This window comes from Lipophrys pholis (assembly GCF_963383615.2).
Source record: "Lipophrys pholis genome assembly, chromosome: 11".
Taxonomy (NCBI): Eukaryota; Metazoa; Chordata; class Actinopteri; order Blenniiformes; family Blenniidae; genus Lipophrys; species Lipophrys pholis.
Window position 1 is genome coordinate 486,653 of NC_137631.1, and position 24,694 is coordinate 511,346.

General features: G+C 46.5%; 2 protein-coding genes across 14 annotated transcripts in view; one reads left to right on the forward strand and one right to left on the reverse strand.

Annotated features, from left to right (window-relative positions):
• cdk10 (cyclin dependent kinase 10) overlaps nt 1-16,891 on the reverse strand; it is an 18,170-nt gene extending 1,279 nt beyond the window's left edge. The window contains exons 1-15 of one of the 12 annotated variants that reach the window (XM_080475673.1): nt 16,730-16,891; nt 10,453-10,745; nt 9,629-9,858; nt 4,938-5,010; nt 4,791-4,862; nt 4,564-4,666; nt 4,337-4,418; nt 4,184-4,251; nt 3,859-3,911; nt 3,455-3,524; nt 3,230-3,289; nt 2,025-2,148; nt 410-549; nt 265-317; nt 35-150 (exon numbers count right to left, since the gene is read on the reverse strand). In XM_080475673.1, coding sequence (XP_080331799.1) covers nt 53-150; nt 265-317; nt 410-549; nt 2,025-2,148; nt 3,230-3,289; nt 3,455-3,524; nt 3,859-3,911; nt 4,184-4,251; nt 4,337-4,418; nt 4,564-4,666; nt 4,791-4,862; nt 4,938-5,010; nt 9,629-9,718 — 1,086 coding nt within the window. In that variant the 5' untranslated portion in view covers nt 9,719-9,858; nt 10,453-10,745; nt 16,730-16,891 and the 3' untranslated portion in view covers nt 35-52. Of the gene's footprint in view, nt 1-34; nt 151-264; nt 318-409; nt 550-1,961; nt 2,149-3,229; nt 3,290-3,454; nt 3,525-3,858; nt 3,912-4,183; nt 4,252-4,336; nt 4,419-4,563; nt 4,667-4,790; nt 4,863-4,937; nt 5,011-9,628; nt 9,859-10,445; nt 10,753-10,816; nt 10,923-16,729 lie in introns of those variants that run through there. The other 11 variants (XM_080475679.1, XM_080475669.1, XM_080475677.1 and 8 more) reach the window with 11 other exon arrangements.
• Nucleotides 16,892-17,393: 502 nt separating this feature from the next.
• On the forward strand, nt 17,394-22,843 carry chmp1a (charged multivesicular body protein 1A; the record flags this gene model as incomplete). Of its 2 annotated transcripts, XM_080475681.1 has the most annotated exons (7): nt 17,394-17,610; nt 18,635-18,654; nt 18,742-18,819; nt 20,126-20,272; nt 20,358-20,486; nt 20,567-20,760; nt 21,928-22,843. In XM_080475681.1, exons 1-7 carry the CDS (start codon nt 17,604-17,606, stop codon nt 21,947-21,949), a joined length of 597 nt encoding a protein of 198 aa, XP_080331807.1. In that variant the 5' UTR covers nt 17,394-17,603. The 2 variants fall into 2 exon arrangements, with proteins under 2 accessions (XP_080331807.1, XP_080331808.1); XM_080475682.1 differs by lacking the exon at nt 21,928-22,843 and having other exon boundaries at nt 17,420-17,610; nt 20,567-20,764.
• Between the last annotated feature and the right edge of the window lie 1,851 nt (nt 22,844-24,694).

A 24,694-nucleotide genomic window follows, 5' to 3' on the forward strand; every position in this document is an offset into this window, starting at 1 on the left:
TTGTGAAGCTGCTGTGTGGGCGGGGTCGTCTCACCCTCGTCTCACCCTCGTCTCACACTCTGCTCCTCTTGGCCGCTCGGCTCTCGGCCGGATTAGAAGCTCGTTTGTTGCGGTGGTGAGGAAACGTCGGCATGAGCTCCGGCTCGCAGGCTGTGGACAGAGCAGGAGGGTTAGGAGGGGGGGGAGGGGGGAGGGGGTGAAGAGAGGGGGAGGGGTGAGGAGACGAGACGTCGCTCTGGAATGATTTCACTCCTTCAGACTCACGCAGAGGTTTCTCCTTAAAGTATGAACTCTCCAGGCTGTCTTTAGCCGTCGCTCTAGAACAGAGTAACAGATTACTTTAGTACTGGCTGCAACAACATCCAGATTATAGAGCATCTCCCCCAATAACTTCCAGATTACAGATTACCTGCGCTGTGGGTCGTACATGAGCAGCAGGTTGAGCAGTCGATGTCCAGCCTCTGACAGCCAGTTGAATTTATTCTTCAGGTTGTTGTACGGCTGCTTCCTCAGAGTGTACTGACCAATGAGAGGCAGCTGAGAGAAACCCTGACACACACACACACACACACACACACACACACACACACACACACACACACACACACACACACACACACACACACACACACACACACACACACACACACACACACACACACACACACACACACACACACACACACACACTTTAACATCCTGAGAAACAAGAAACTGAATAACAAGAATTTTCCTGATGAGGCTCAAAACTCATTTGATCAACGCGACAATCATCTGCTTGTGTGTGTTGATGGACTAGAGACCTGTACTAGAACCTGAGGCCTGTACTAGAACCTGAGACCTGTACTAGAGCCTGAGGCCTGTACTAGAACCTGAGACCTGTACTAGAGCCTGAGGCCTGTACTAGAACCTGAGACCTGTACTAGAACCTGAGGACTGTACTAGAACCTGAGACCTGTACTAGAACCCGAGACCTGTACTAGAACCCGAGACCTGTACTAGAACCCGAGACCTGTACTAGAACCCAAGGCCTGTACTAGAACCCGAGGCCTGTACTAGAACCCGAGACCTGATCTAGAACCTGAGGCCTGTACTAGAACCTGAGACCTGTACTAGAACCTGAGACATGTACTAGAACCTGAGGACTGTACTAGAACCTGAGACCTGTACTAGAACCTGAGACCTGTACTAGAACCCGAGACCTGTACTAGAACCCAAGGCCTGTACTAGAACCCAAGGCCTGTACTAGAACCTGAGACCTGATCTAGAACCTGAGGACTGTACTAGAACCTGAGACCTGTACTAGAACCTGAGACCTGTACTAGAACCCGAGACCTGTACTAGAACCCGAGACCTGTACTAGAACCCAAGGCCTGTACTAGAACCCAAGGCCTGTACTAGAACCTGAGGCCTGTACTAGAACCTGAGACCTGTACTAGAACCCAAGGCCTGTACTAGAACCTGAGACCTGTACTAGAGCCTGAGGCCTGTTCTAGAACCTGAGACCTGTACTAGAGCCTGAGACCTGTACTAGAACCTGAGACCTGTACTAGAACCTGAGGACTGTACTAGAACCTGAGACCTATACTAGAACCTGAGACCTGTACTAGAACCTGAGACCTGTTCTAGGAACCGTGATCAACATATCAGGATCTGTTTCCTGGTTAACTGATCCAGACACTTTGGATCCTGATAACTTTACTACCAAGCAGGTTCTCAACTCTCTGGTTCTACCCAGACCAGGTGTGAGCGTTCACATGAAAGGGGTGGAGCTTGCAGCGTCTGACCAATCACACACAGAGACACTCTGCAGAGCAGTTTCCAGATTACTGAAGGAGCAGTTAATCTCTGAGATTAAGAAGAATTCAAACCCGTCCAGCAGCTCAAAGCAACACTGCTGCTGCAGCCAGAACCAGAACCAGAACCTTCCTGACTTGGTGAGATTAGAGCAGATTAATTGCCTCAGAGGTGATGGGGTCGGTCCAGAGCGTTCCACTAGGGGGCGTGAGGAGGCGGAGTCTCACCGGCCAGATGTTCTGGTTGGGCGTTCCGAGCAGCTGGACGATCAGGTCGACCTGCTGGAGCTCCGACGTGGCCGGCACCAGAGGCTTATGGGCCAGTAGCTCAGCCAGGATGCAGCCCACCGCCCTGCAGGGAACACAACAACAACAACAACAACAACAACAATAACTAGACAATTCCAGAGGAATGTGTGTGTCTGCCTCTGCTCTCCACTCTGTATCGGTTCAGGGAACTCATTCCAGATAAGTTACTGCTAAAGCCATTGTTCCCCGAACGTTAACAAACCTCCCATGTTCCCCAAAACTCCTCATGTTCTAAGGTTCTTTTTGTGTCCCACTGTCCCACCAGTAGGGGGCGGTAAAGGCCGATTCAGCCTCCATAAGAACAAGAAGAAAGTTCAGCACTTCAGGGTCCTGCTGAACAAAATGACCTCATTTCTCCGTCAGCTCCGCCTGGCCAAAGAAACATGGTTCTGCTGCTCCAACCATGTGGGCCGAAGTACGCTGCTGCTGCACGTTCCAGCATCACTCATATTTTAATTATGTTTAGCTTGTCGCCTCGCTGCTGTTTGAGCCCCGCAGCTCGTTAACGTGACGGAAGGCGGAGTTACATGATGCACCTGAACGCATCACTCAGCTCCTGCAGGTAAAACCAGCCAACATGGCGGCTCGACACAAAACTCTCTCTTTTATCACTGAAACAGTTCAGAGGAATTTGTTTCTGGAAACATTGGAAGTGAGAAATAAACTGTCTGAGGGGGCGTGGCCTGTATGAGGGGGCGTGGTCTACAAGTTCGACAGCTTCTTCACGGAGTATGAACTCTCTTTGTTTTTTAGCAGCTGGCTGACGTCACAGCCCGACTTCTGGTTCTGACGAGGGTCTGCCGGGTCTGAAGAGCCGAGGACAGTCAGAACCTGTCGATCACTTCCTCTCTTAATGTTTAATATTTCAGACGTGATTGAAGACGTTTCCTGAGTTTCAGTCTCTCCAGATTAATCACATTTTGAAGACTGATGGGAGCGACAGCTTCCTGTAGTGGAAATGAAAATATATCTAAACTCTAGAAGAATTTTTCAAACATGTGTGTGTGTGTGTGTGTGTGTGTGTGTGTGTGTGTGTGTGTGTGTGTGTGTGTGTGTGTGTGTGTGTGTGTGTGTGTGTGTGTGTGTGTGTGTGTGTGTGTGTGTGTGTGTGTGTGTGTGTGTACCACATGTCCAGAGCTGTAGTCTGGCTCTTGGTCCCAAAGAGGAGCTCTGGAGCTCTGTACCTGAAGCAGGGAGACAGACGGAGGATTAAACACACACACACACACACACACACACACACACACACACACACACACACACACACACACACACACACACACACACACACACACACACACACACACACACACACACACACACACACACACACACACACACACACACACCACAGTGTGACCACGCGGGGCGTCATGGGCTGCTGGGGGATCCCGTACATCCGAGCCAGGCCGAAATCAGCTGCAGGAGGAAGGAGGAGAGTTCAAACAAACAGCAGCACCCACTAGTGGCCCAACATGGTAACTGCGTCGTTTTCAAAACGGAGCCAGATTCTGATCTCGACAAGCTGCAGCGACTATCAGAGTGTCACGTTTCAGTTTGTAACTAGTTTCGTCTCCATGACGACCGGACAGCACGGGGGGCGGAGCAAATAACACGAGTATCACCTGTTTGAGCGCCGCCACGTTTCAACACCGACAGGTTTGATTTTATCAGCAGAGACATCGGACAGAGGTCAGCACTGGCCTGTTCACCGTGGGTGTAATCAGATTACAGCCGTAGAGCGATGACTCACCAATCTTCACGCAGCCTTTATCTGTCATCAGCAGATTAGACACCTTCAGGTCCCTGATGAAGAGAACCACACAGACAGACAGACAGACAGACAGACAGACAGACAGACAGACAGACAGACAGACAGACAGACAGACAGACAGACAGACAGACAGACAGACACACACACACACACAGAATAAAGTAGGTGAAACTCGTCACGTCGTACAAACAGCCGACAGTTCAACAATTAAACCGACATCAACAAGTCACATGACACAGAAACAAACTCTCAACTAAAGAGGCGAGGCGAGACGAGACGAGACGAGACGAGACGAGTGTCTGACCTGTGAATCATGAAGTTGTGGTGGAGATACTCTAAACCTCGGAGCAGCTGGATGACGATACACTTCACCTGCCAAGGAGACATAGAGGAGACCATCAGAGTTACCGAACCTTCACCTGTCAATCAGGAGGGGGCGGAGCTTCCCGCGTCCTACCTGAGCCTCGGAGAACGGCGTGTCCATGTTCTCCAGCAGACTGGCCAGATCCTGCTCGCAGTAGCTCATCACCAGGAACAGGCTGAGACACCGAGACAGGAAACAGTCAGACGTCTTCCCGGAGGACGGAGGAAGTGACAGGATGAGAGGGTGGGAGGGTGAGAGGGTGAGACGGTGAGAGGGTGAGAGGGTGGGAGGGTGGGAGGGTGAGAGGGTGAGAGGCGTACCTCTCCAGGTGACTCCCCACCACCACCTGCTTCAGCTCCACGATGTTGGGGTGTCGGAGCCGCAGCAGCAGGGTGATCTCCCTCAGGCTGCTGATGGGGATCCCTGCAACACACACACACACACACACACACACACACACACACACACACACACACCACACACACACACACACACACACACAGGATCAGCTGGGCTCTGCAGCTCGTCCCAGCAGCTCGTGTCTCACCGTCCTTCTCTTTGTCCATTCGGACTTTCTTCAGCGCCACGATCTCGCCGGACTCGGTGTCTCGGGCTCGGTCTGCAGGGAGGAAACGCACACCTTTATTTTCTACGTCCAGGAGTCCCGGCGGGTGGAGCGACTCGCTGCACTCACACACGATGCCGTACGTTCCCTCGCCGATCCGGTTCAGCTTCTCGAACTCCCGGACGCTGCGACAACTTCCAAACTGAAACGCAGGACGGACACCGAAGACAGCTGGACAAATTAGTGACTGAAGTTCTCCTGTCCTCCTGTTCTCCTCCTCCTCCTCCTGTTCTCCTCCTCGTCCTCCTGTTCTCCTCCTCCTCCTGTTCTCCTCCTTCTCCTCCTGTTCTCCTCCTCCTCCTCCTGTTCTCCTCCTTCTCCTGTTCTCCTCCTCCTCCTCCTGTTCTCCTCCTCCTCCTCCTGTTCTCCTCCTTCTCCTGTTCTCCCCCTCCTCCTCCTGTTCTCCTCCTCCTCCTCCTGTTCTCCTCCTCCTCCTGTTCTCCTCCTCCTCCTCCTGTTCTCCTCCTTCTCCTCCTGTTCTCCTCCTCCTCTTCCTGTTCTCCTCCTTCTCCCGTTCTCCTCCTCCTCCTCCTGTTCTCCTCCTCCTCCTCCTGTTCTCCTCCTATTCTCCTCCTCCTCCTGTTCTCCTCCTCCTCCTCCTGTTCTCCTCCTCCTCCTGTTCTCCTCCTTCTCCTGTTCTCCTCCTCCTCCTCCTGTTCTCCTCCTCCTGTTCTCCTCCTCCTCCTCCTGTTTCTCCTCCTCCTGTTCTCCTCCTCCTCCTCCTGTTCTCCACCTCCTCCTCCTGTTCTCCTCCTCCTCCTCCTGTTCTCCTCCTCCTCCTGTTCCTCCTGTCCTCCTCCTCCTCCTGTTCTCCTCCTCCTCCTCCTGTTCTCCTCCTCCCTCCTGTTCTCCTCCTCCTGTTCTCCTCCTCCTCCTCCTGTTCTCCTCCTCCTGTTCTCCTCCTCCTCCTCCTGTTCTCCTCCTCCTCCTCCTCCTGTTCTCCACCTCCTCCTCCTGTTCTCCTCCTCCTCCTCCTGTTCTCCTCCTCCTCCTCCTCCTCCTGTTTCTCCTCCTCCTCCTCCTCCTCCTGTTCTCCTCCTCCTCCACCTGTTCTCCTCCTCCTCCTCCTCATCATGTTCTCCTCCTCCTCCTGTTCCTCTCCTCCTCCTCCTGTTCCTCCTGTTCCTCCTGTTCTCCTCCTCCTCCTCCTCCTCCTGTCCTCCTCCTCCTGTTCTCCTCCTCCTCCTCCTCCTGTTTCTCCTCCTCCTCCTCCTGTTCTCCTCCTCCTCCTCCTCCTGTTCTCCTCCTCCTCCTCCTCATGTTCTCCTCCTCCTCCTCCTCCTGTTCTCCTCCTCCTGTTCTCCTCCTCCTGTTTCTCCTCCTCCTCCTCCTGTTCTCCTCCTCCTACTCCTCCTGTTCTCCTCCTCCTCCTCCCTCCTCCTCCACCTCCTCCTCCTGTTCTCCTCCTCCTCCTGTTCCTCCTGTCCTCCTCCTCCTCCTCCTCCTGTTCACCTCCTCCTCCTCCTCCTCCTGTTCTCCTCCTCCTCCACCTGTTCTCCTCCTCCTCCTCCTCCTCCTCATCATGTTCTCCTCCTCCTCCTGTTCCTCTCCTCCTCCTCCTGTTCTCCTCCTCCTCCTCCTCCTCCTCCTCCTGTCCTCCTCCTCCTGTTCTCTCCTCCTCCTCCTGTTCTCCTCCTCCTCCTCCTGTTCTCCTCCTCCTCCTCCTCCTGTTCTCCTCCTCCTCCTCCTCCTCCTCCTGTTCTCCTCCTCCTACTCCTCCTGTTCTCCTCCTCCTCCTCCTCCTCCTACTCCTCCTGTTCTCCTCCTCCTCCCTCCTCCTCCTCCTCCTCCTCCTGTTCTCCTCCTCCTACTCCTCCTGTTCTCCTCCTCCTCCTGTTCTCCTCCTCCTCCTGGTCTGGTCAGCTCCAGAAACCTTCAGTATTCTAAGTTTCTAGCTCCTCCCTGATTTTCCTCATTTGAATATATGGATCATAGGAGCTACATTCAGAATCTGCTGTGTCTGTCAAAGGGAGGGCCTACCTTGATTGGGATTGGCTAAACCCCCGATGACACTATATAGGGTTTGATTCTGATTGGCTGCTTGGAGCAACACACTTTTTAAAACCTGGAACAAGCCAGGGACAGAGAGGACAGACTGTCTTCACTTCTGGGACGTCAGTCCAGGTATGGGGACGAGTAGTACTGCTGGAGAACCTTCAGGAAGTAGATTTTATATAATATGAGCCTTTAAAACTTATTTAAGTTTGTTCTGAGGTTAAAAAAAATGAATTTTGTTGTATTAAAGTATTAAAGAGTTCCATGAAGTCACAAAGAGATAAAGACAAGACAGCTTGTCTTTGGGTTGGGGACAGAGATCCAGATGGAGGGGACAGGATTCAACATGTGCAGAAATGTTTAAAACAATCATAGAAAGTTTCAGGAATCATTTTCAGTTTTAATTGTTGAACAGTCAGTTTGTGTTTTAAACTATTGAGTCAATTATCAACTTAAACAGTTTGAATTGAAAAACTGTTTCTTTTTGTATAAAAACCATGAATATAAATACAAAACTTAATTGTTTTGATATTTTCAAAGTGAGTCGGTTCACTAATATGATGTTTGAAACTGATCCAGGAGCTTTCTGGAGGGAAATCTCTTTCACCTGCAGACTCCTCCTCCTCCTTTCACCTGCAGACTCCTCCTCCTTTCACCTGCAGACTCCTCCTCCTTTCACCTGCAGACTCCTCCTCCTCCTTTCACCTGCAGACTCCTCCTCCTTTCACCTGCAGACTCCTCCTCCTTTCACCTGCAGACTCCTCCTCCTCCTTTCACCTGCAGACTCCTCCTCCTTTCACCTGCAGACTCCTCCCCCTTTCACCTGCAGACTCCTCCTCCTTTCACCTGCAGACTCCTCCCCCTTTCACCTGGACTCCTCCCCCTTTCACCTGCAGACTCCTCCTCCTTTCACCTGCAGACTCCTCCCCCTTTCACCTGCAGACTCCTCCTCCTTTCACCTGCAGACTCCTCCTCCTTTCACCTGCAGACTCCTCCTCCTCCTTTCACCTGCAGACTCCTCCCCCTTTCACCTGCAGACCCCTCCTCCTTTCACCTGCAGACTCCTCCTCCTTTCACCTGCAGACTCCTCCTCCTCCTTTCACCTGCAGACTCCTCCTCCCTTCACCTGCAGACTCCTCCCCCTTTCACCTGCAGACTCCTCCCCCTTTCACCTGCAGACTCCTCCTCCCTTCACCTGCAGACTCCTCCCCCTTTCACCTGCAGACTCCTCGTCCTGAGCCGAGTCACAATCCCCAGATTAGCCTTCTGACGTGAGACGTTTTCCATTTGGGTCTGAGAGCCAGCGACTCCTAATGATTCCCCCGATCAATGAGGGTAATCATTTAATTTCAGCTTTACTCGCCTGGCCAACGCCTGGATTAACAAGTTTAAACCCTCTTTAATCTGACGACCAACGTGTGTTACAGTTACTTTGATCTATTCATTACTGTTCCACACCACAGAATCAGAGATTAGGAGTCACGGTTTCCAAGGTGGAACTTTTAGAAAACACTCTGACTCAGTCTGTTGTGGAAAAGCTGGTGCTGCTCAGCGGTCCTGGTGCTGCTCAGCGGTCCTGGTGCTGCTCAGCGGTCCTGGTCCTGATCGCCGCCGCCGCCGCAGTAAGGAGTTGTTCTGCACATGCTCAGTAGCTGGACAATAACAGCAAATATAATGTGACAACTACCCATGGCGTAGCACAGGTGGGAGAAAGGTCGTCTCCCAATTTGAAGGTTGCTGGTTCGATTCCAGAGGGTGGATGTAGTGAGAGAGTGAGTGGTTGATGGTGCTCAGAGGGTAAACGTATTTAGTGTTTACAATTCAAACTGATTCAGGTTGATAATAGAATTACAGATGTGAACAGTTTGAAACCTTTCTGCTGGAGGAGTTTGGACGGTTTGAATTCTCACATTTGAAGTGTCCAATAACCCGGATCACCATCTGGATCTCATGCAAACAGAATAACTCACAAAATACTGACTTTGTTAATTACATACTTAAAGTGTAAGAGGCAGAAAGCTAAACAGATTCCATATTATCCACAAACAATCCCGCAACAGTGATTTGTGCATCAATATTTAGAATCACTTCATCTAAATTCACTCAATTCAACACGTGAATCTGAAACAAGATATGAAGTTCAACCTGCTCAGTTAGCATCTGTGTTTACAACAAGTTCTCACTTTTCTAATTATTATCACATTTCAACTGATTTAAACTTCAGCCGTATTTTTCATCAGGTTGGATAATTACGGAAAAGAGTTCAATCGTGTCTTCTGAGATTATTTTTCATCGTATTTTCGGACTATTTATCAAAATTACTAGAATCGTGAACTGAGTCTGGTGTCAAAGATCAATACGGTCCAAAACCTCTTTTTTTTTATAGAATGTAATGTCAAAGCTATATTACGGATGAATACCACTTTTACCGACATTGTTTAAATTCAGAATTCAACTAGATATTCGACACTTGGATGTAACTTTTAATAAAATCTGTTTAGCTAGCATCACTGCTAATAGCTGGTGGTTGTGGGCGTGTATTGGAAGACGGATTTAAAGTAACATTACTCCTAAACGTTAACTTTTCATTCAATCAAATCGTAGCCGATTTTCTCATTAGGTTATGTTGTCTTGTGAAACTATGTGAATTCGTAATTTACGTTTTGGTTTTTATCACGGATGTGCATGTTATTATTAAATGAGCAGATTCCTGGATGAGGTCTGGCTCCCTCCCGCCCTCCTCCACATGGAACTGCGTGTCTTACCCGGTCATTCTGAGGCACCGTGAAGGTTTTATTGTCTTTAACGGACTTCAGCTTTATGGGGTCCGGTTCATCCTCTCCGGCGGCCTCCATCCCGCTGCTGAAGAAGCGTTTTGAGCTCAGGAGGGCAAAGAGAGTCCCGCCACCCGGGCCTCCACCGCCGCTACTAGTGTTCAGTCAGTGGGTGGTCGACCAAGAACTTTACCGGGGTTTCATTTGAAGACGTGAATTACCTGCAGGACAAAAACATTATAACATGTTATTCCATATAATCATCCGAAAATGAAGTATGGGCTTACCTAAGTTTAGAATTTCATATCATACAATACATATACAATATAATATAATCTGTGTATAATAATGTGTGTTCACATGATAGCAATTGTTTTATAATGTCTTAACGTGTATTTTTATTTAATATTTCTTATACAGGTATTTTATTGGAACTGTTTCATAATCTGTGTTTACAAGTTGGGTTTTTTCAATAATCTGTGCGGACAGGTATGATGTACAACAACATTCACCAACTTGGGCCATAAGAAACGGGATTGTCATGTTTCTATAAACCAATACATTTTAATTTTCAGTCTAAACTAACCAAACGGTGAGACACAAAAAAAGCTCACTAAAAATATAATTTATTTACATTTGCAGGCAGGCATATGTCACAGATTAATATTAATTTATTGTAATATTTTTTGTGCAAGGTCAAATACCTTTGTGTAAGATTCCCCCATGAAATAAGGTTTTAAATTATTTGTTACATTTCCATACTTAAACTTTTATTTCAGTAAATGAAGATGAATGTTTTATTTTGAACCATTTACTGGTGGTATTTTCATCAGGATGTCACAGGACGCGCTGGCGCCCCCTACTGTCCAGCCGCCCCTGGTGTGGAAGCCTCTGGATGTGCCTCCTCCCGGTCACTGTCTGGTCACCAGTTTCTTCCCCACCACGATGGGGGTGGAGGCCGGCCGCCGCTCCTTGACGGCGTCGGCAATGGTGACGTTGGACGGCGTGGCGTGGAGGTCGTCCCGCGACGGCGCCGTGATGACGATGAGCGGCCGGCGTGAGGAAGAGTCGGCCGGGTCGCACTCCGATGGGACGGCTCCCTCTGAAACTGAAACCTTTGGAACATGAGTGTTACATCATGACACGTTACTGTAACTCCACTAACTGATTACTACACACCTGGTCACCGTCTCACTAAACTGCTGTTTACTGCTTCATCCATCCTGAACTAACTCCGCCCCCCCGGGTCTTTATTACGTCATCCTGACTCAGGAAAGCTTTTATTCTGGACAAAAGGTGAAGTTAGAAGAAGATGATTGAAAAGTCTCTGCGCTGAAAAATAACAGTGCTCTTTCTCTTTGTGTCCAAATTTAACCAGATATAACAGGAGCGTGTTGTTTGAGTACAGGAGAGTTTCCAGCTGATTGGTTGGTTGGTTGGTTGGTTGGTTGGATGGCTGGTTGGATGGTTGGTTGGTTGGTTGGTTGGTTGGTTGGATGGCTGGTTGGATGGTTGGTTGGTTGGTTGGTTGGTTGGTTGGTTGGTTGGTTGGTTGGGTGGTTGGTTGGTTTGTGGTTGGCTGATTGGCTGGTTAGATGGTTGGTTGGTTGGTTGGTTGGTTGGTTGGTTGGTTGGTTGGGTGGTTGGTTGGTTTGTGGTTGGCTGGTTAGATGGTTGGTTGGTTGGTTGGTTGGCTGATTGATTGGTTGGTTGGTTGGTTGGTTGGCTGATTGATTGGTTGGTTGGTTGGTTGGTTGGTTGGTTGGTTGGCTGATTGATTGGTTGGTTGGTTGGTTGGTTGGCTGATTGGCTGGTTAGATGGTTGGTTGGTTGGTTGGTTGGTTGGTTGGTTGGTTGGTTGGATGGTTGGTTGGTTGGTTGGTTGGTTGGTTGGATGGCTGGTTAGATGGTTGGTTGGATGGTTGGTTGGTTGGTTGGTTGGTTGGTTGGTTGGTTGGTTGGTTGGTTGGTTGGTTGGTTGGTTGGTTGGTTGGTTGGTTGGATGGCTGGTTAGATGGTTGGTTGGATGGTTGGTTGGATGGTTGGATGGCTGGTTAGATGGTTGGTTGGTTGGTTGGTTGGTTGGTTGGTTGGTTGGTTGGATGGCTGGTTAGATGGTTGGTTGGTTGGTTGGTTGGTTGGTTGGTTGGTTGGTTGGTTGGTTGGTTGGTTGGTTGAATGGTTGGTTGGTTGGTTGGTTGGATGGCTGGTTAGATGGTTGGTTGGATGGTTGGTTGGTTGGTTGGATGGTTGGTTGGTTGGTTGGTTGGTTGGTTGGTTGGTTGGTTGGTTGGTTGGTTGGTTGGTTGGTTGGTTAGATGGTTGGTTGGATGGTTGGTTGGTTGGTTGGTTGGTTGGTTGGTTGGTTGGTTGGTTGGTTGGTTGGTTGGATGGCTGGTTAGATGGTTGGTTGGTTGGTTGGTTGGTTGGTTGGTTGGTTGGTTGGTTGGTTGGTTGGTTGGTTGGTTGGTTGGTTGGTTGGTTGGTTGGTTGGCTGATTGATTGGTTGGTTGGATGGCTGGTTAGATGGTTGGTTGGTTGGTTGGTTGGTTGGTTCGATGGTTGGTTGGTTGGTTGGTTGGATGGATGGTTGGTTGGATAGTACAGCTTATCGTCCAGAAGTTAAGGTACTTAGTGAAAAAGCGCTGCAGTCCCTCTGCAGACCACCAGGGGAATCACTGAAATATAGTTTTCTGTAATGCTAAGGCCTTTCTGTGTGTGTGTGTGTGTGTGTGTGTGTGTGTGTGTGTGTGTGTGTGTGTGTGTGTGTGTGTGTGTGTGTGTGTGTGTGTCCAGCCTCGGTTCCACTTCACCTGATCTCATACTCGAGTCCTTGTGACCTTCAACTGACCTCCAGGTCAGCTGACGTGAAAGTGCTGAGTGGAGGATCTGGTGTGTGTGTGTGTGTGTGTCGTGTGTGTGTGTGTGTGTGTGTGGTGTGTGTGTGTGTGTGTGTGTGTGTGGTGTGTGTGTGTGTGTGTGGTGTGTGTGTGTGTGTGTGTGTGTGTGTGTGTGTGTGTGTGTGTGTGTGTGTGTGTGTGTGTGTGTGATTGTGTAGTGTGTGTGTGTGTGTGTAGTGTTGTGAGTGTGTGTGTCTGTAGTGTGAGTGTTTTACAAGAGTTAGCAGCTAGCACCTTTTTTAATTGGAATTATTACTGAAGTGTAAAGCAACTTCGTGTCTGGTTCGGTAAACTTTTTGTGTTTTTTTTCTTTTAATTTCAATAAACTTTTCTATTCAGAGATTTATTATATAATTCAGATTATATTGATGTCAGTTTCTTTAAAAGGTGAGTTTTAATCCAGTCAGATTATGTTTCTGTCATGTTTGTTTCTGACTGATATTATTAATGAATGATTTTCCAACAGATATTAAATATTGAATCAACAAATGTAATAAATGTCGTTGCTGCTAAACTGTAATCTGCCTTCAACCTTAAGTTAACAAATAGGTTTTCACCATTTCTAGTTAATAATTATTGTTATTGAAATAGATCATCGAGGTTTAGTAAATCAATATTCCATTCTATCTCGATAAAACACAAGTCTAGTATTTTCAGCTAATAAATATCAGGATACGTCTTAATTCAAGCTCCAAATTGATTAAAATGTATTTAATCCTCTACATTCATAATATTGATATTAATGAATCACTTCCAGCTGATCAATACTGACATTTATAATTTAATTTGACCTGCTAGATACACACCTTTACTGATAGTTTTTATTTTAAAATGAGAGTTTCTCTCTTTATTTAATTTGTATTCATTAACCCACAAATACAATTTTATATAAATACATTTAGCAATTTACTAGAAAGAATTAAATCATTTATATAATATTTTTACAACACATGGAATCACTGTAATATTTTTTTGAAAGAAAATAATTCAATGAAAGCTGTCAATCAAAAGGGAATTTAAAAATGTGTTTTTAATCATTATTTATTCTTCTTTAATGCAGCATTTATTGAGAAAACATGAATTATTGTTATAGTGCACTTTTGTTTTATTTTATTTAAACTATCATCATCATCATGATTATTATTATTATGATTATTATGATTATTATGATTATTATGATTATGATTATGATTATTATGATGATGATGATGATGATGATGATGATGATGATGATGATGATGATGATGATGATTATGTAAATGAACCCTGGATGAATCTGAAGGAAAACTGATCCAACGGGACTCGTTTGCACATTTTAGCTTAAAAATGGTTCTTAAATGTGACTTAGTGAAACATAAACTGACAGAACGACGCTGGTTCACCTGCGATGTTTAATATGAGGAGACGAGTTCTGAAGAATAACGAAGCAAAGTTTTAAAAGATAAAGTGCCGAAGTGGCAGAAACTGGTCAAATGGTTCAAAGTGATAGAAACGCCGTTAAAATGGACAAAACAGCTAAAATAACTCAAATATAAAATTAAATAGTAAAAAATATCTTGATCTGCTAAAATGACTAAAAAAGTTCAAAAGGTCTAAATTATAGTTCTTTAGTTCATGAATGGATCTTCTGGAGAGTGGTCGAGTTCACCTGGAAACAGGAAGATTTAACAACCCATCAGGACACTCACTCTCACTCGCTCACTCTCACTCTCACTCACTCTCACACTCACTCTCACACTCACTCACTCTCACACTCACTCACGCTCACTCACTCTCTCACTCTCACTCACTCTCACACTCACTCTCACACTCACTCTCACTCACTCTCACACTCACTCACTCTCACGCTCACTCACTCTCACACTCACTCTCACTCACTCTCACACTCACTCACTCTCACGCTCACTCACACACTCACTCTCACTCACTCTCACACACTCACTCTCACACACTTTCACACACTCACTCTCACACTCACTCACTCTCACACACACTCACTCTCACACACTCTCACTCACTCACACTCACTCTCACACACTCTCACTCTCACACTCACACACTCTCACTCTCACACACTCACACACTCTCACACACTCACACTCTCACACACTCACTCTCACACTCACTCTCACTCACACTCACTCTCACACACTCTCACTCTCACTCACACTTTCACACTCACTCTCACTCACACTTTCACACTCACACTCACTCACACTTTCACACTCACTCTCACACTCACACTCACTCACTCTCACTCACACTCACTCTCACTCACACACTCACTCACACTTTCACACTCACAATCACTCTCACTCTCACTCACACACTCACTCACACTCACTCTCACACTCACTCTCACACTCACTCTCACACTCACTCACACACTCACTCTCACACTCACTCACTCTCACACACACTCACTCTCACACACTCTCACTCACTCACACTCACTCTCACACACTCTCACTCTCACACACCCACACACTCTCACACACTCACACTCTCACACACACTCACTCTCACACTCACTCACACTCACTCTCACACACTCTCACTCACACTCACTCTCACACACTCTCACTCACACTCACTCTCACACACTCACACTCTCACACACTCTCACTCACACTCTCACACACTCTCACTCTCACACTCACTCTCACACACTCTCACTCTCACACACTCACACACTCACACACTCTCACACACTCACACTCTCACACACTCACTCTCACACTCACTCTCACACACTCTCACTCTCACTCACACTTTCACACTCACTCTCACTCACACTTTCACACTCACACTCACTCACACACTCTCACTCACTCACACTCACTCTCACACACTCTCACTCTCACACACTCACACACTCTCACACACACTCACTCTCACACTCACTCTCACTCACACTCACTCTCACACACTCTCACTCACACTTTCACACTCACTCTCACTCACACTCTCACACTCACTCACACTTTCACACTCACTCTCACTCACACACTCACTCACTCACACTTTCACACTCACAATCACTCTCACTCTCACTCACACTCACTCTCACACTCACTCACACTCACTCTCACACACTCTCACTCACACTCACTCTCACACACTCACACTCTCACACACTCTCACTCACACATTCACACTCACTCTCACTCACACTCTCACACTCACTCTCACTCACACTTTCACACTCACACTCACACTCACTCTCACTCACACACTCACTCACTCACACTTTCACACTCACAATCACTCTCACTCTCACTCACACACTCACACTCACACTCACAACACATGAAGAGCCTGTGACTTTGTAAGTTCCTGGTTTTTAATGTTGATGATGTTTTGCGGCGCTCAGCTTTACAGACTCCTGACCAGCAGGGGGCGATATAAATAGAATATCTCACTCTACATAAAGTGAGGGGCTGCATTAGACCTCTTGAGTCAGTGTATAAACAAGCCTTAAAGGTCTTTGATTATAAAAAACCTTTTATGCACCACCAGTGTAACATCTTGACTAAATACAACTTTCTAGGTTTGGAGAATTTTAGATTCTTCTCAAGCGTATGCATGGTTCAACATTTTAAATGTCTGCTGGCTGTTTACACAGTGTTGTCTACCAGCGCTCTATAAACTCCATTAGATCAACCAGAGTTGCTTCTTTGCACGATGGCACTCTACCGTTCCACTGTTCCAGAACACAGTGGAACAAGCTGCCGGCGCTATAAGGACGTGTTCCACCATCAAGAGCTTTAAAAGGGAGATTAAGAAACATGTGATAAGCAGCCGGCAGTGCCCTCACCGATCAACGCTTCTCTTTGGTCCAGGAACGGCCTTATTTTACTATTTTTAATGTTGCCTTGTCTGGTTGATGTGTGTGGGGGGGGGTGTGTGTAGGTCGGGGTCATTTTATTGTCTAGTGTTGTTTCATGTCTTGGTATGCGTCTCTGTGTTTTAAACATTGTCCTGTGAATGTCTTTATGTATGGACCGTCTGTTACTGGCCACAGGACCTCCAGCTAAATCTGCTGCGATGCATCGAATGACAACATTTACCTTTATATTGTACACGGTCCCTTTTAAATAAATAAATGAATGAAAATTAAATCAATACCCCTGGTGAGTGTGTGTGTGTGTGTGTGTGTGTGTGTGTGTGTGTGTGTGAGAGTTGTCCCTACCTGAATCTTCACTCTGGCTGGCTGCAGACCCCATCGGGCTTCATTCAGCCTCCTGACAGATCAGCCCCATGGTTTTGCGCCCTGGCCACGCCCCTGGCCACGCCCCCTATGGTCTCCGCCCCACCCTCCGTCTGGGTGACCCACACTAATCCTGCAGGGTGGCTCGACGCCCAGAAAGAAAGAGATCCTGGATTTACAGCGCAAACGGGGACACAACCCACAAAGTCCAGTTTGATTACACGATGACATCAAGTGTGAATTTACAGGAACTGAAATAAACATCACATACTCCATGAAGATGAGAGAGAGAGAGAGAGAGAGAGAGAGAGAGAGAGAGAGAGAGAGAGAGAGAGGACTTTATGTCTCTGTGTGTATGATGACAAATTCCGAAATAATAAAGACAAACAAAGGAAAGTTAAAAATGAACTTTTGCTACAGTTATTTATATAGAAGTGAACATCATTCTATACATACAAACCGTGAAATTATAAACTTAGTATAGGTAGATTGATAAAATAGACAAAGAATTACAGACACACAATTTTACACATATAATTTTGGCCCTAACTACTTAGAACCTTTGACATAATTACTTCTATTATTCTGTTTACAGTACTGCACTTTGACACTATGTGGCAGTGTAAATCAGAGGGAGCTCGCACCCGCCGAGAATAAAATAAAGAAGACGAAGAAGAAGAAGAAGAAGAAGAAGAAGAAGAAGAAGAAGAAGAAGAAGCAACAGAACTCTGGTCACGTGGTCGCCGACAGAACCAGGAAGTGACATCGAGACATCAAAACAAATCCACATAATTTCCCCGAACAGCTGAAGAAAGTCCAGTTTAGTGTGACTCCCGGGCTCCAGCACGGCCTCAGCATGGACGGTAAGTCCCGTTTCAACAAGCTGAGCCTCCATTCCGCTCAACTTTATCGACGTTCTGCGGCGGGAAGCAAACATTAGCCGGTTAGCTGGGCGTGTGGCTAACACAACCTCTCAATCTCACCTTTTTTTCTAAATAAATCCTAATTTTCACTCTCCAGGTTGGGTGTTAATCGGGTCCCTGTTCGATTTATTTTTCAATGAATATTTTCTCAGCAAATGACAGTGAGATGATCTGACACTAACCTGTGAATCTTTATATTAATTAGCTCCTCGAGCATTTCTGACATGAAACAAGATGAGCGATGGGTCATTATGGCGGAGTGACACAAAGTGACGGCGGAGTGACACAAAGTGACGGCGGAGTGACACAAAGTGACTCCGGAGGGTCCATTAAAGTGCACTGTCCTCTGGAAATAAACTAGGAAAGAAAAGAACGAAAGATAAAACAGGACAACATTTACGTATTACAGCACCAAAGTGGGACTTTCATTGTCTCAGTAATTATATAATTCGTTGATTCATTAATTATGAATTCAGAGAAGTTGTATGTGACATAAGTGTTATATCTGATGAATGAATTACCTCAAAAAAAAAAAAGCCTACTTGCCTTTTAAAGGCACTTAATCCTCAAAAATACTTTGATGTCATAAATAATTCTGTTTTGATAATCACTTCCTGGGATCTACTTTATCACCTGCTGTGTGGTTGTTTGAAGTTTCCTACTACATGATGTATTAAAGCCTTTCTGCAAATCTTCAATATTTTATATGTAGAGCTAATCGATATGCAAACAGAGTCATAAATATGTGCTGTTTTTTTATTACATGCCCGGTATAGCAATATGGATTTGCTTAGAACAAATTGATTCCATAAACCAACCAATTTAAATTTTGTCTTGTTTTCTTTTCTTTTCCATTTTCATGTGATCAAAAATGAAGCTCTCTTCCCTCTGAAATGTCACTTTTATGTCCACATATGTGACTAACTGTGTTTTGTAACTGTCTCGTGTGCGTCCGTCTCTGCAGAAACACTCTTCCAGCTGAAGGTGCGTCAGTCAAAGTGTTCCCCCGTCAGCTCACACAGTTTAACACTGAAGCGTTCTGTCATTGTGAAACTCCTCTTTGGTTTGCAGTTCACGTCCAAGCAGCTGGAGCGGCTGGCCAAGAAGGCCGAGAAGGAGGCGGATAAAGAGCGAGCCAAAGTGAAGAAAGTGAGTCGACCTGTTAACGTCTATAGAAGACGTATTAATGTATTAATTACTGCAATCTGATTTTTATTTTATTATTTTTTACACGGACATGTGACGTTATGCTGCAATTTTCCTCTAGAGTGTAAATACATTGTTGTAAACACATTTACAATTTCTACGTAAAACTCTGAGAATATAACGTCTTTGTGGTTCCATTGCAGTACTTCCTGGTAAACAGTGTAGAAAATATCAAGAGGCTAAAATGTTCTACGTTCCAGTCAGAAGGAGAATTAAGCTTCTCCACAGATCAGAAAGGAAAGAAATGTTGATTTTAGTAAAAGATCAATTTAAAAAAAATCAATGATATGTAAAGAAAATAGAATTCTGCTTTAACAAAATTAACCTTTTTAAAAGTGGAATATTATTTAAATAATAAAAAAAACTGAATATTTGATAAATTTAGCAATAGAAATGAAAAGCTATAAAACATTCTAGTGTGTATGTCTGCATGTTCAGGTGTGTTCTGACCCGGTTCTGCTAAGACAAGGATGTTGAAGTAGGCCAGGGGTGGGCACTCCTGGTCCTCGAGGACCAGGAGTGCCCACCCCTGAAGGAGGCCGTAACAATAACCAGGAGAGTTTGGCTGAAGAGAGGCTTTTATTGGGTTCTCAGCTTTACAATCATCAAATAGAACCCCAAAGACAATAATATAACAAAGGTGGGCCAAACAGGTATCGCCCAATAATACAAAGGTTGATTTGCTAGAACCAAAAGAGCAGCTTCTTCACGAGAAGGTTTAACTGAGACAAAGTCCATAAACAAGAGAGCAGCAAAGATGTAAACAAAGAAAAACAGCCAATCAACAGAAAAGGAACCCGCTGGTGTGGTTCTGAAGTCACCGACATTCACACCGCCTGCATCAGCCGCCAGGAGGAGTCTGCTGGAGCTTCTTAAATGGCTTCAGCTGGTGGGCGGAGCTGAGCCAATCAGCAGTCATCCTCCAATCAGATCGCTCCACATCAGAACAGGAGGAGGAGGAAGGCGGTGAGGATCCCTCCTGTCAAACACAAAGAAGGAAACAGAGGCGAGGCCTGACAGCCTGTGGGCTGGAACATGGTGCAACAGTTACAAACTTAACGTAGAGAAGAAGGAGATGTTTCAGAGTAAAAGCCTCTAACCAGTAGTTAACATATTTAATAGTTTACAACAGTTCTAACCAGTAGTTAACATATTTTCCTCAATCTCTCCACCATGTTTCCTTCGTCTTTCCTCCATCTTTCCACCATCTTTCCTCCATCTTTCCACCATCTTTCCTCCATCTTTCCAGGCGCTGCAGCAGAAGAATGTGGAGTGCGCCCGCGTCTACGCCGAGAACGCCATCCGGAAAAAGAACGAGGGTGTGAACTGGCTGCGCATGGCGTCTCGGGTCGACGCCGTGGCCTCCAAAGTGCAGACGGCCGTCACCATGAAGGCGGTGAGTTCACCGCCGAGCAGTACTTAATCCTCCAGAAGGTTCCTGGTGTTGATGGTCTCTCTCTGACCCCCCCCCCCCTTCCCAGGTCACTAAGAACATGGGTCAGGTGACCAAGGCTCTGGACAAAGCTCTGAGCTCCATGGACCTGCAGAAGGTCTCTGTTGTCATGGACAAGTTCGAAACTCAAGTCCAGAACCTGGACGTCCACACCTCCGTGAGTTCCTGCAGCCACCACACACACACACACACACACACACACATTGTATTTACCCCCCCGCCCCCCGCCCCCTCCAGGTGATGGAGGACTCCATGAGCTCCGCCATGACCCTGACCACGCCCCAGGACCAGGTGGACGACCTGATCCACCAGATCGCCGAGGAGGGGGGGCTGGAGGTCATGGACCAGCTGAGCCAGCTGCCGGCCGGAGCCACTTCAGTGGGGGGGGAAAGCTCCCGGGTCCAGGACAAGGAGGACCAGCTCAGCCGCCGGTAAGGGGGTCTACAGGGAGTCTACAGGGAGTCTACAGAGGGTCTACAGGGAGTCTACAGAGGGTCTACAGAGTCTACAGGGGGTCTACAGGGAGTCTACAGAGGGTCTACAGAGTCTACAGGGGGTCTACAGTAGCGTCTGCAGCGCCACCTCCAGGTGGCGCTGCTTATAGTCCGGTATTGTTTTGGTTAGTAAGAGACATGGCGGACCGCGGTGGGGGGAGAGGGGGTGATGACATCATCGTGGTGGGGGGAGAGGGGGTGATGACATCATGGTTTTCCTAGAGGTGCGCCATCTTTGCCGTCCACACCTCAAAGCTGAGTCGGCGTTTCTCCACTCTGGGACCCGAGTTAAAAGGTTTTGTGATGGTGAAGCGCTGCGCTGCCCCCGGTGGACGATCTGGTTGTACTGCAGGGATTTACTGTCTTTTTAATGTCGTCACACTGGTTTGTTGTGGGTTTCTGCTTTTTATTTCTTTATGGTTTAATTTGATATTTATTCATTTGAGTCTCGTTCGGTCGTTCTTTCTTTGGAAAACAACATGACAGTCTTTATCTTTTGTATTTTCTATCCTTTTAACATTTTTTGTTTTTATTTTTTTGCTGCCGTCTTTCCTGTTTGACTCTTTTTTCTTTACTTGCTTTTTTTTTGCCAATTTTGTTTGTTAAACCTGCTTTGTATGTTTTTTGTCTCTTTTCTTGTAGTTTTCATAATTTTTTTGCTGTTGTGGTTTTTTTCTTGTTATTTTGCAGCTCTGGTGTCTTTTTTTTCTGTTTGTCTTCTCTTGTTTCTCTTGTTTCTCTTGTTTCTGTTAAATTTGTGTGTTTTTGTTGATGTTGAGTGTATTTTGTGTTTATTTTATATACTGCTGGTCTTTCCTGGTATTTTGTGTTGTGTTTTTAGTTTTTTTTATATTTTCATGTCTTTTTTTTGTGGTTTTGTTTTTAACTTTTTAATTTGAGGTTTAGTTTTTGCTTTTTCTGTTTCTTTTGTTGTTTTTAAGTCTTTTTTGTTTTTCTTGCTTCTGAACCTTTTTTCTTTTCTGTCTCTGTTTTCTATCTTGTTTAACTCGTTTGTTTTCTCTTTCTGTCCATGTTGGTTCTGTTCTGTGTGGATTGGACCTTACGAGCGCCGTGTTTCCTCTCACCGTGGTTTTCCTCCGGCAGGTTGGCGGAGCTGAGAAACTGAAGCGGCAGCGGGAGGCGACGGACGAGGAGGAAGAAGAAGGAGAAAAAAAAAAGCCGAGGAGTTTTAACAGGAGCTGCGTGTGTTTTTATCAAACTGTTCCTACCGGCAAGACTTAAAGAGCGTATTGATTACAACCCCCCCCCCCCACAAATAAACACACACAGTGGCTACAGACACCATGAGATCTCTCTCTCTCGTTCTCTCTCTCTCTCTCTCTCTCTCTCTCTCTCGTTCTCTCTCTCTCTCTCGTTCACCTTCCCAGTTCGATCCCTCCTCTTCCTCCTCCTTCCCCCGCCGGGTCTCACTTCCTCCCAGATTTCCGGCTGCTGGATGTAAAGATTGTACAAAACCCATGTTGGAGATTTAAAGGGCCGGTGTGCCGCAGGCGCACTTCTTTTCATCTTTTTTCCAGCATGTAGAGTTTTAAAAGACATTTAACAGAGAGACTGAATGAGAGGTGTGAGCGGCACTAACAGACATCAAGTTTTCTTCCTCTTTGGGTTGTTTTCTGCTTTTCTTTTCTACTGTGTTTGGTTCTTTTCTTGCGTTGGAGGCCTTATCTGTTGGGTGCAGGTGCTTCCTGCCGCCGCTGCCTGAAGGACGGGAGGTGTTGGAGGTTGTCTTTGTCCTTGTTGAGGCTCCTCGTCCGTCCCCTGGGATTCAGTTTGGATATTTTTGGAGGAGTATCGTTGCCTGTCTCCGGGTTTCTGTTCCCAAAGCTTTCAGAGGAGTTTGGTGGGGTAGAAGGTGGAGGTCACAGACTGGAGGAGGAGCTGCACCTCCACCTCTCAGCTGTTTCATGACGGTGAAGGTTCCTTTGTACTCGACACTCTGCAGCACTTTTTCTTGTGTTTTTGTATATTTATCTTGTGAGAATAAAATGGTGCCGTCTGACGCCGTCCGTCCTCTGACTCTTTTCTTTTATTGACTCATTTGTTACACAAACTAAAAAATCCCCCACTTTGTTGCTAAAATTCGACAATATAGTTTATCTTAAGATTTTAGAATGTTTCATAAGGTCAAACTTATTTATTTTTAATATTTTTTGATGACTCTGATAAATCTTAAACTTTGATTAATGCAATACACACAAATTAAAGTGTGTGTGTGTGTGGTCTTGACCTTTGACCTTTGTCTCCTCACTGATCCATGATGTCCGCCTCGCTCCCAACAGGAGGCGCCCCCTCCTCCACCACCTCTTCTTCACCTCCACCTGTACTCCTCCCTTCAGTACACCCATGACCTTCACCACCTCCTCTTCTCTAACTTCCACCTGTGCCCCCCCCCCATATTTAAAATCTCTGGTTCTCCATTCAGTGGTTCCCTGGAGAGCGAGCGACACCACAGAGCCTCATTGCTCCATCAGCTGTGTGTCCTCCTTCTGTCGCCTCCGTTCAGTCAAAGCAGCCAGAGGTGTGTGTGTGTGTGTGTGTGTGTGTGTGTGTGTGTGTTGCTCTGACGTCAGGAGGACCTGCTCAGTGGGACTCTCCAGCCTCCGTGACGTTTCAGAGCGGAGACAGCCGGTTTGTTGCGTTGCTGCTCTGCACTTCCGGTTTGATGGACGTTCTGTTGGTGGAACGATCAAGACACAAGCGTCCAGAGACGAAGGCAAATAAAAACTAAAACAGCAAATGACATTCAAGAAAAAAAACTAAATAACCAAGATCTAAAACAGAAAAACAACCAAAGGACAGAAAAAGAAAGAAAGAAGGATAATATGACGGACCAAGAACGAAATAACAAAAACAAATCAAACCAAAAAATTCATTGACAAAAAATTGTTGCTACTTTTATTCTATAGATATGGTAACTGTTATATTTCATCTATCTATCTATCTATCCATCCATCCATCCATCCATCCATCCACCCATCCATCCATCCATCGCCTGTGGAGAAGCTGCTTGTTGTTTGTTTCCTGTTGTTGGATGATTAATCTGGAAAGATTGCAGCTTTTCACCTCCATGTTTCAGCGGAAATAAGAAGCACGGTGGTCCACCTGTGGCTGTTTTCAGGGTAATCCCCCCCTTCCTCCTCCTCCTCCTCCTCCCCCTCCTCCTCCAGGGACGAGTCACGGTGCTCCCGTCGCCATGTGACCGCCCTGCTCGTCGTGTGAGCGGGTTGATGTGAGGCTGTGGGCCGCTTCCATTGGATCAACGACGGGCTGCGTCAAGTGAGCAGTAAACACCCCGACTGAGACCGGAAGTGGGAACGTTGTGTTCAGGAGGAAGAATCACGGTTGCAGAAACACTCATAGATGTATTCAGGTCAACATGTGCACACAGATTCTATAATGGGAAATGGATTTCACTAACAAAGCGCTTGAGCAGCCACCCAAAGCACTCCATACTGTTAATCACATTCACCCATTCTCACACACACACACATTCACACATGCTCCGTTGGTGCAATGGGAGCAGTTTGGGGTTCAATGTCTTGCTCAAAGATAGAGAATGGAAGTGTTAATGATTCGGTTAACCATTTCTGAAAAAAATCACACAAAAAAAAACAACTGTGAAAAAATGTCCTATACAAAGCGGACGGGAGAGGCACCCCATGGGGGAGATGGGAGGAGATCAGGCGGTTGCCATGGAGACGCTGAGATCAAGAGATGTTGACAGTGAGAGGCTGGCACCCAAAACTTCCTCCTGAGTCGTCTAGTTTTATTTTCTATTTCTGATGACAAGCTAAAGGACTCTTACTTTAGCGCTCCAAACCGGAAGTGGCCGTGTCTCTTCCGGTACCTT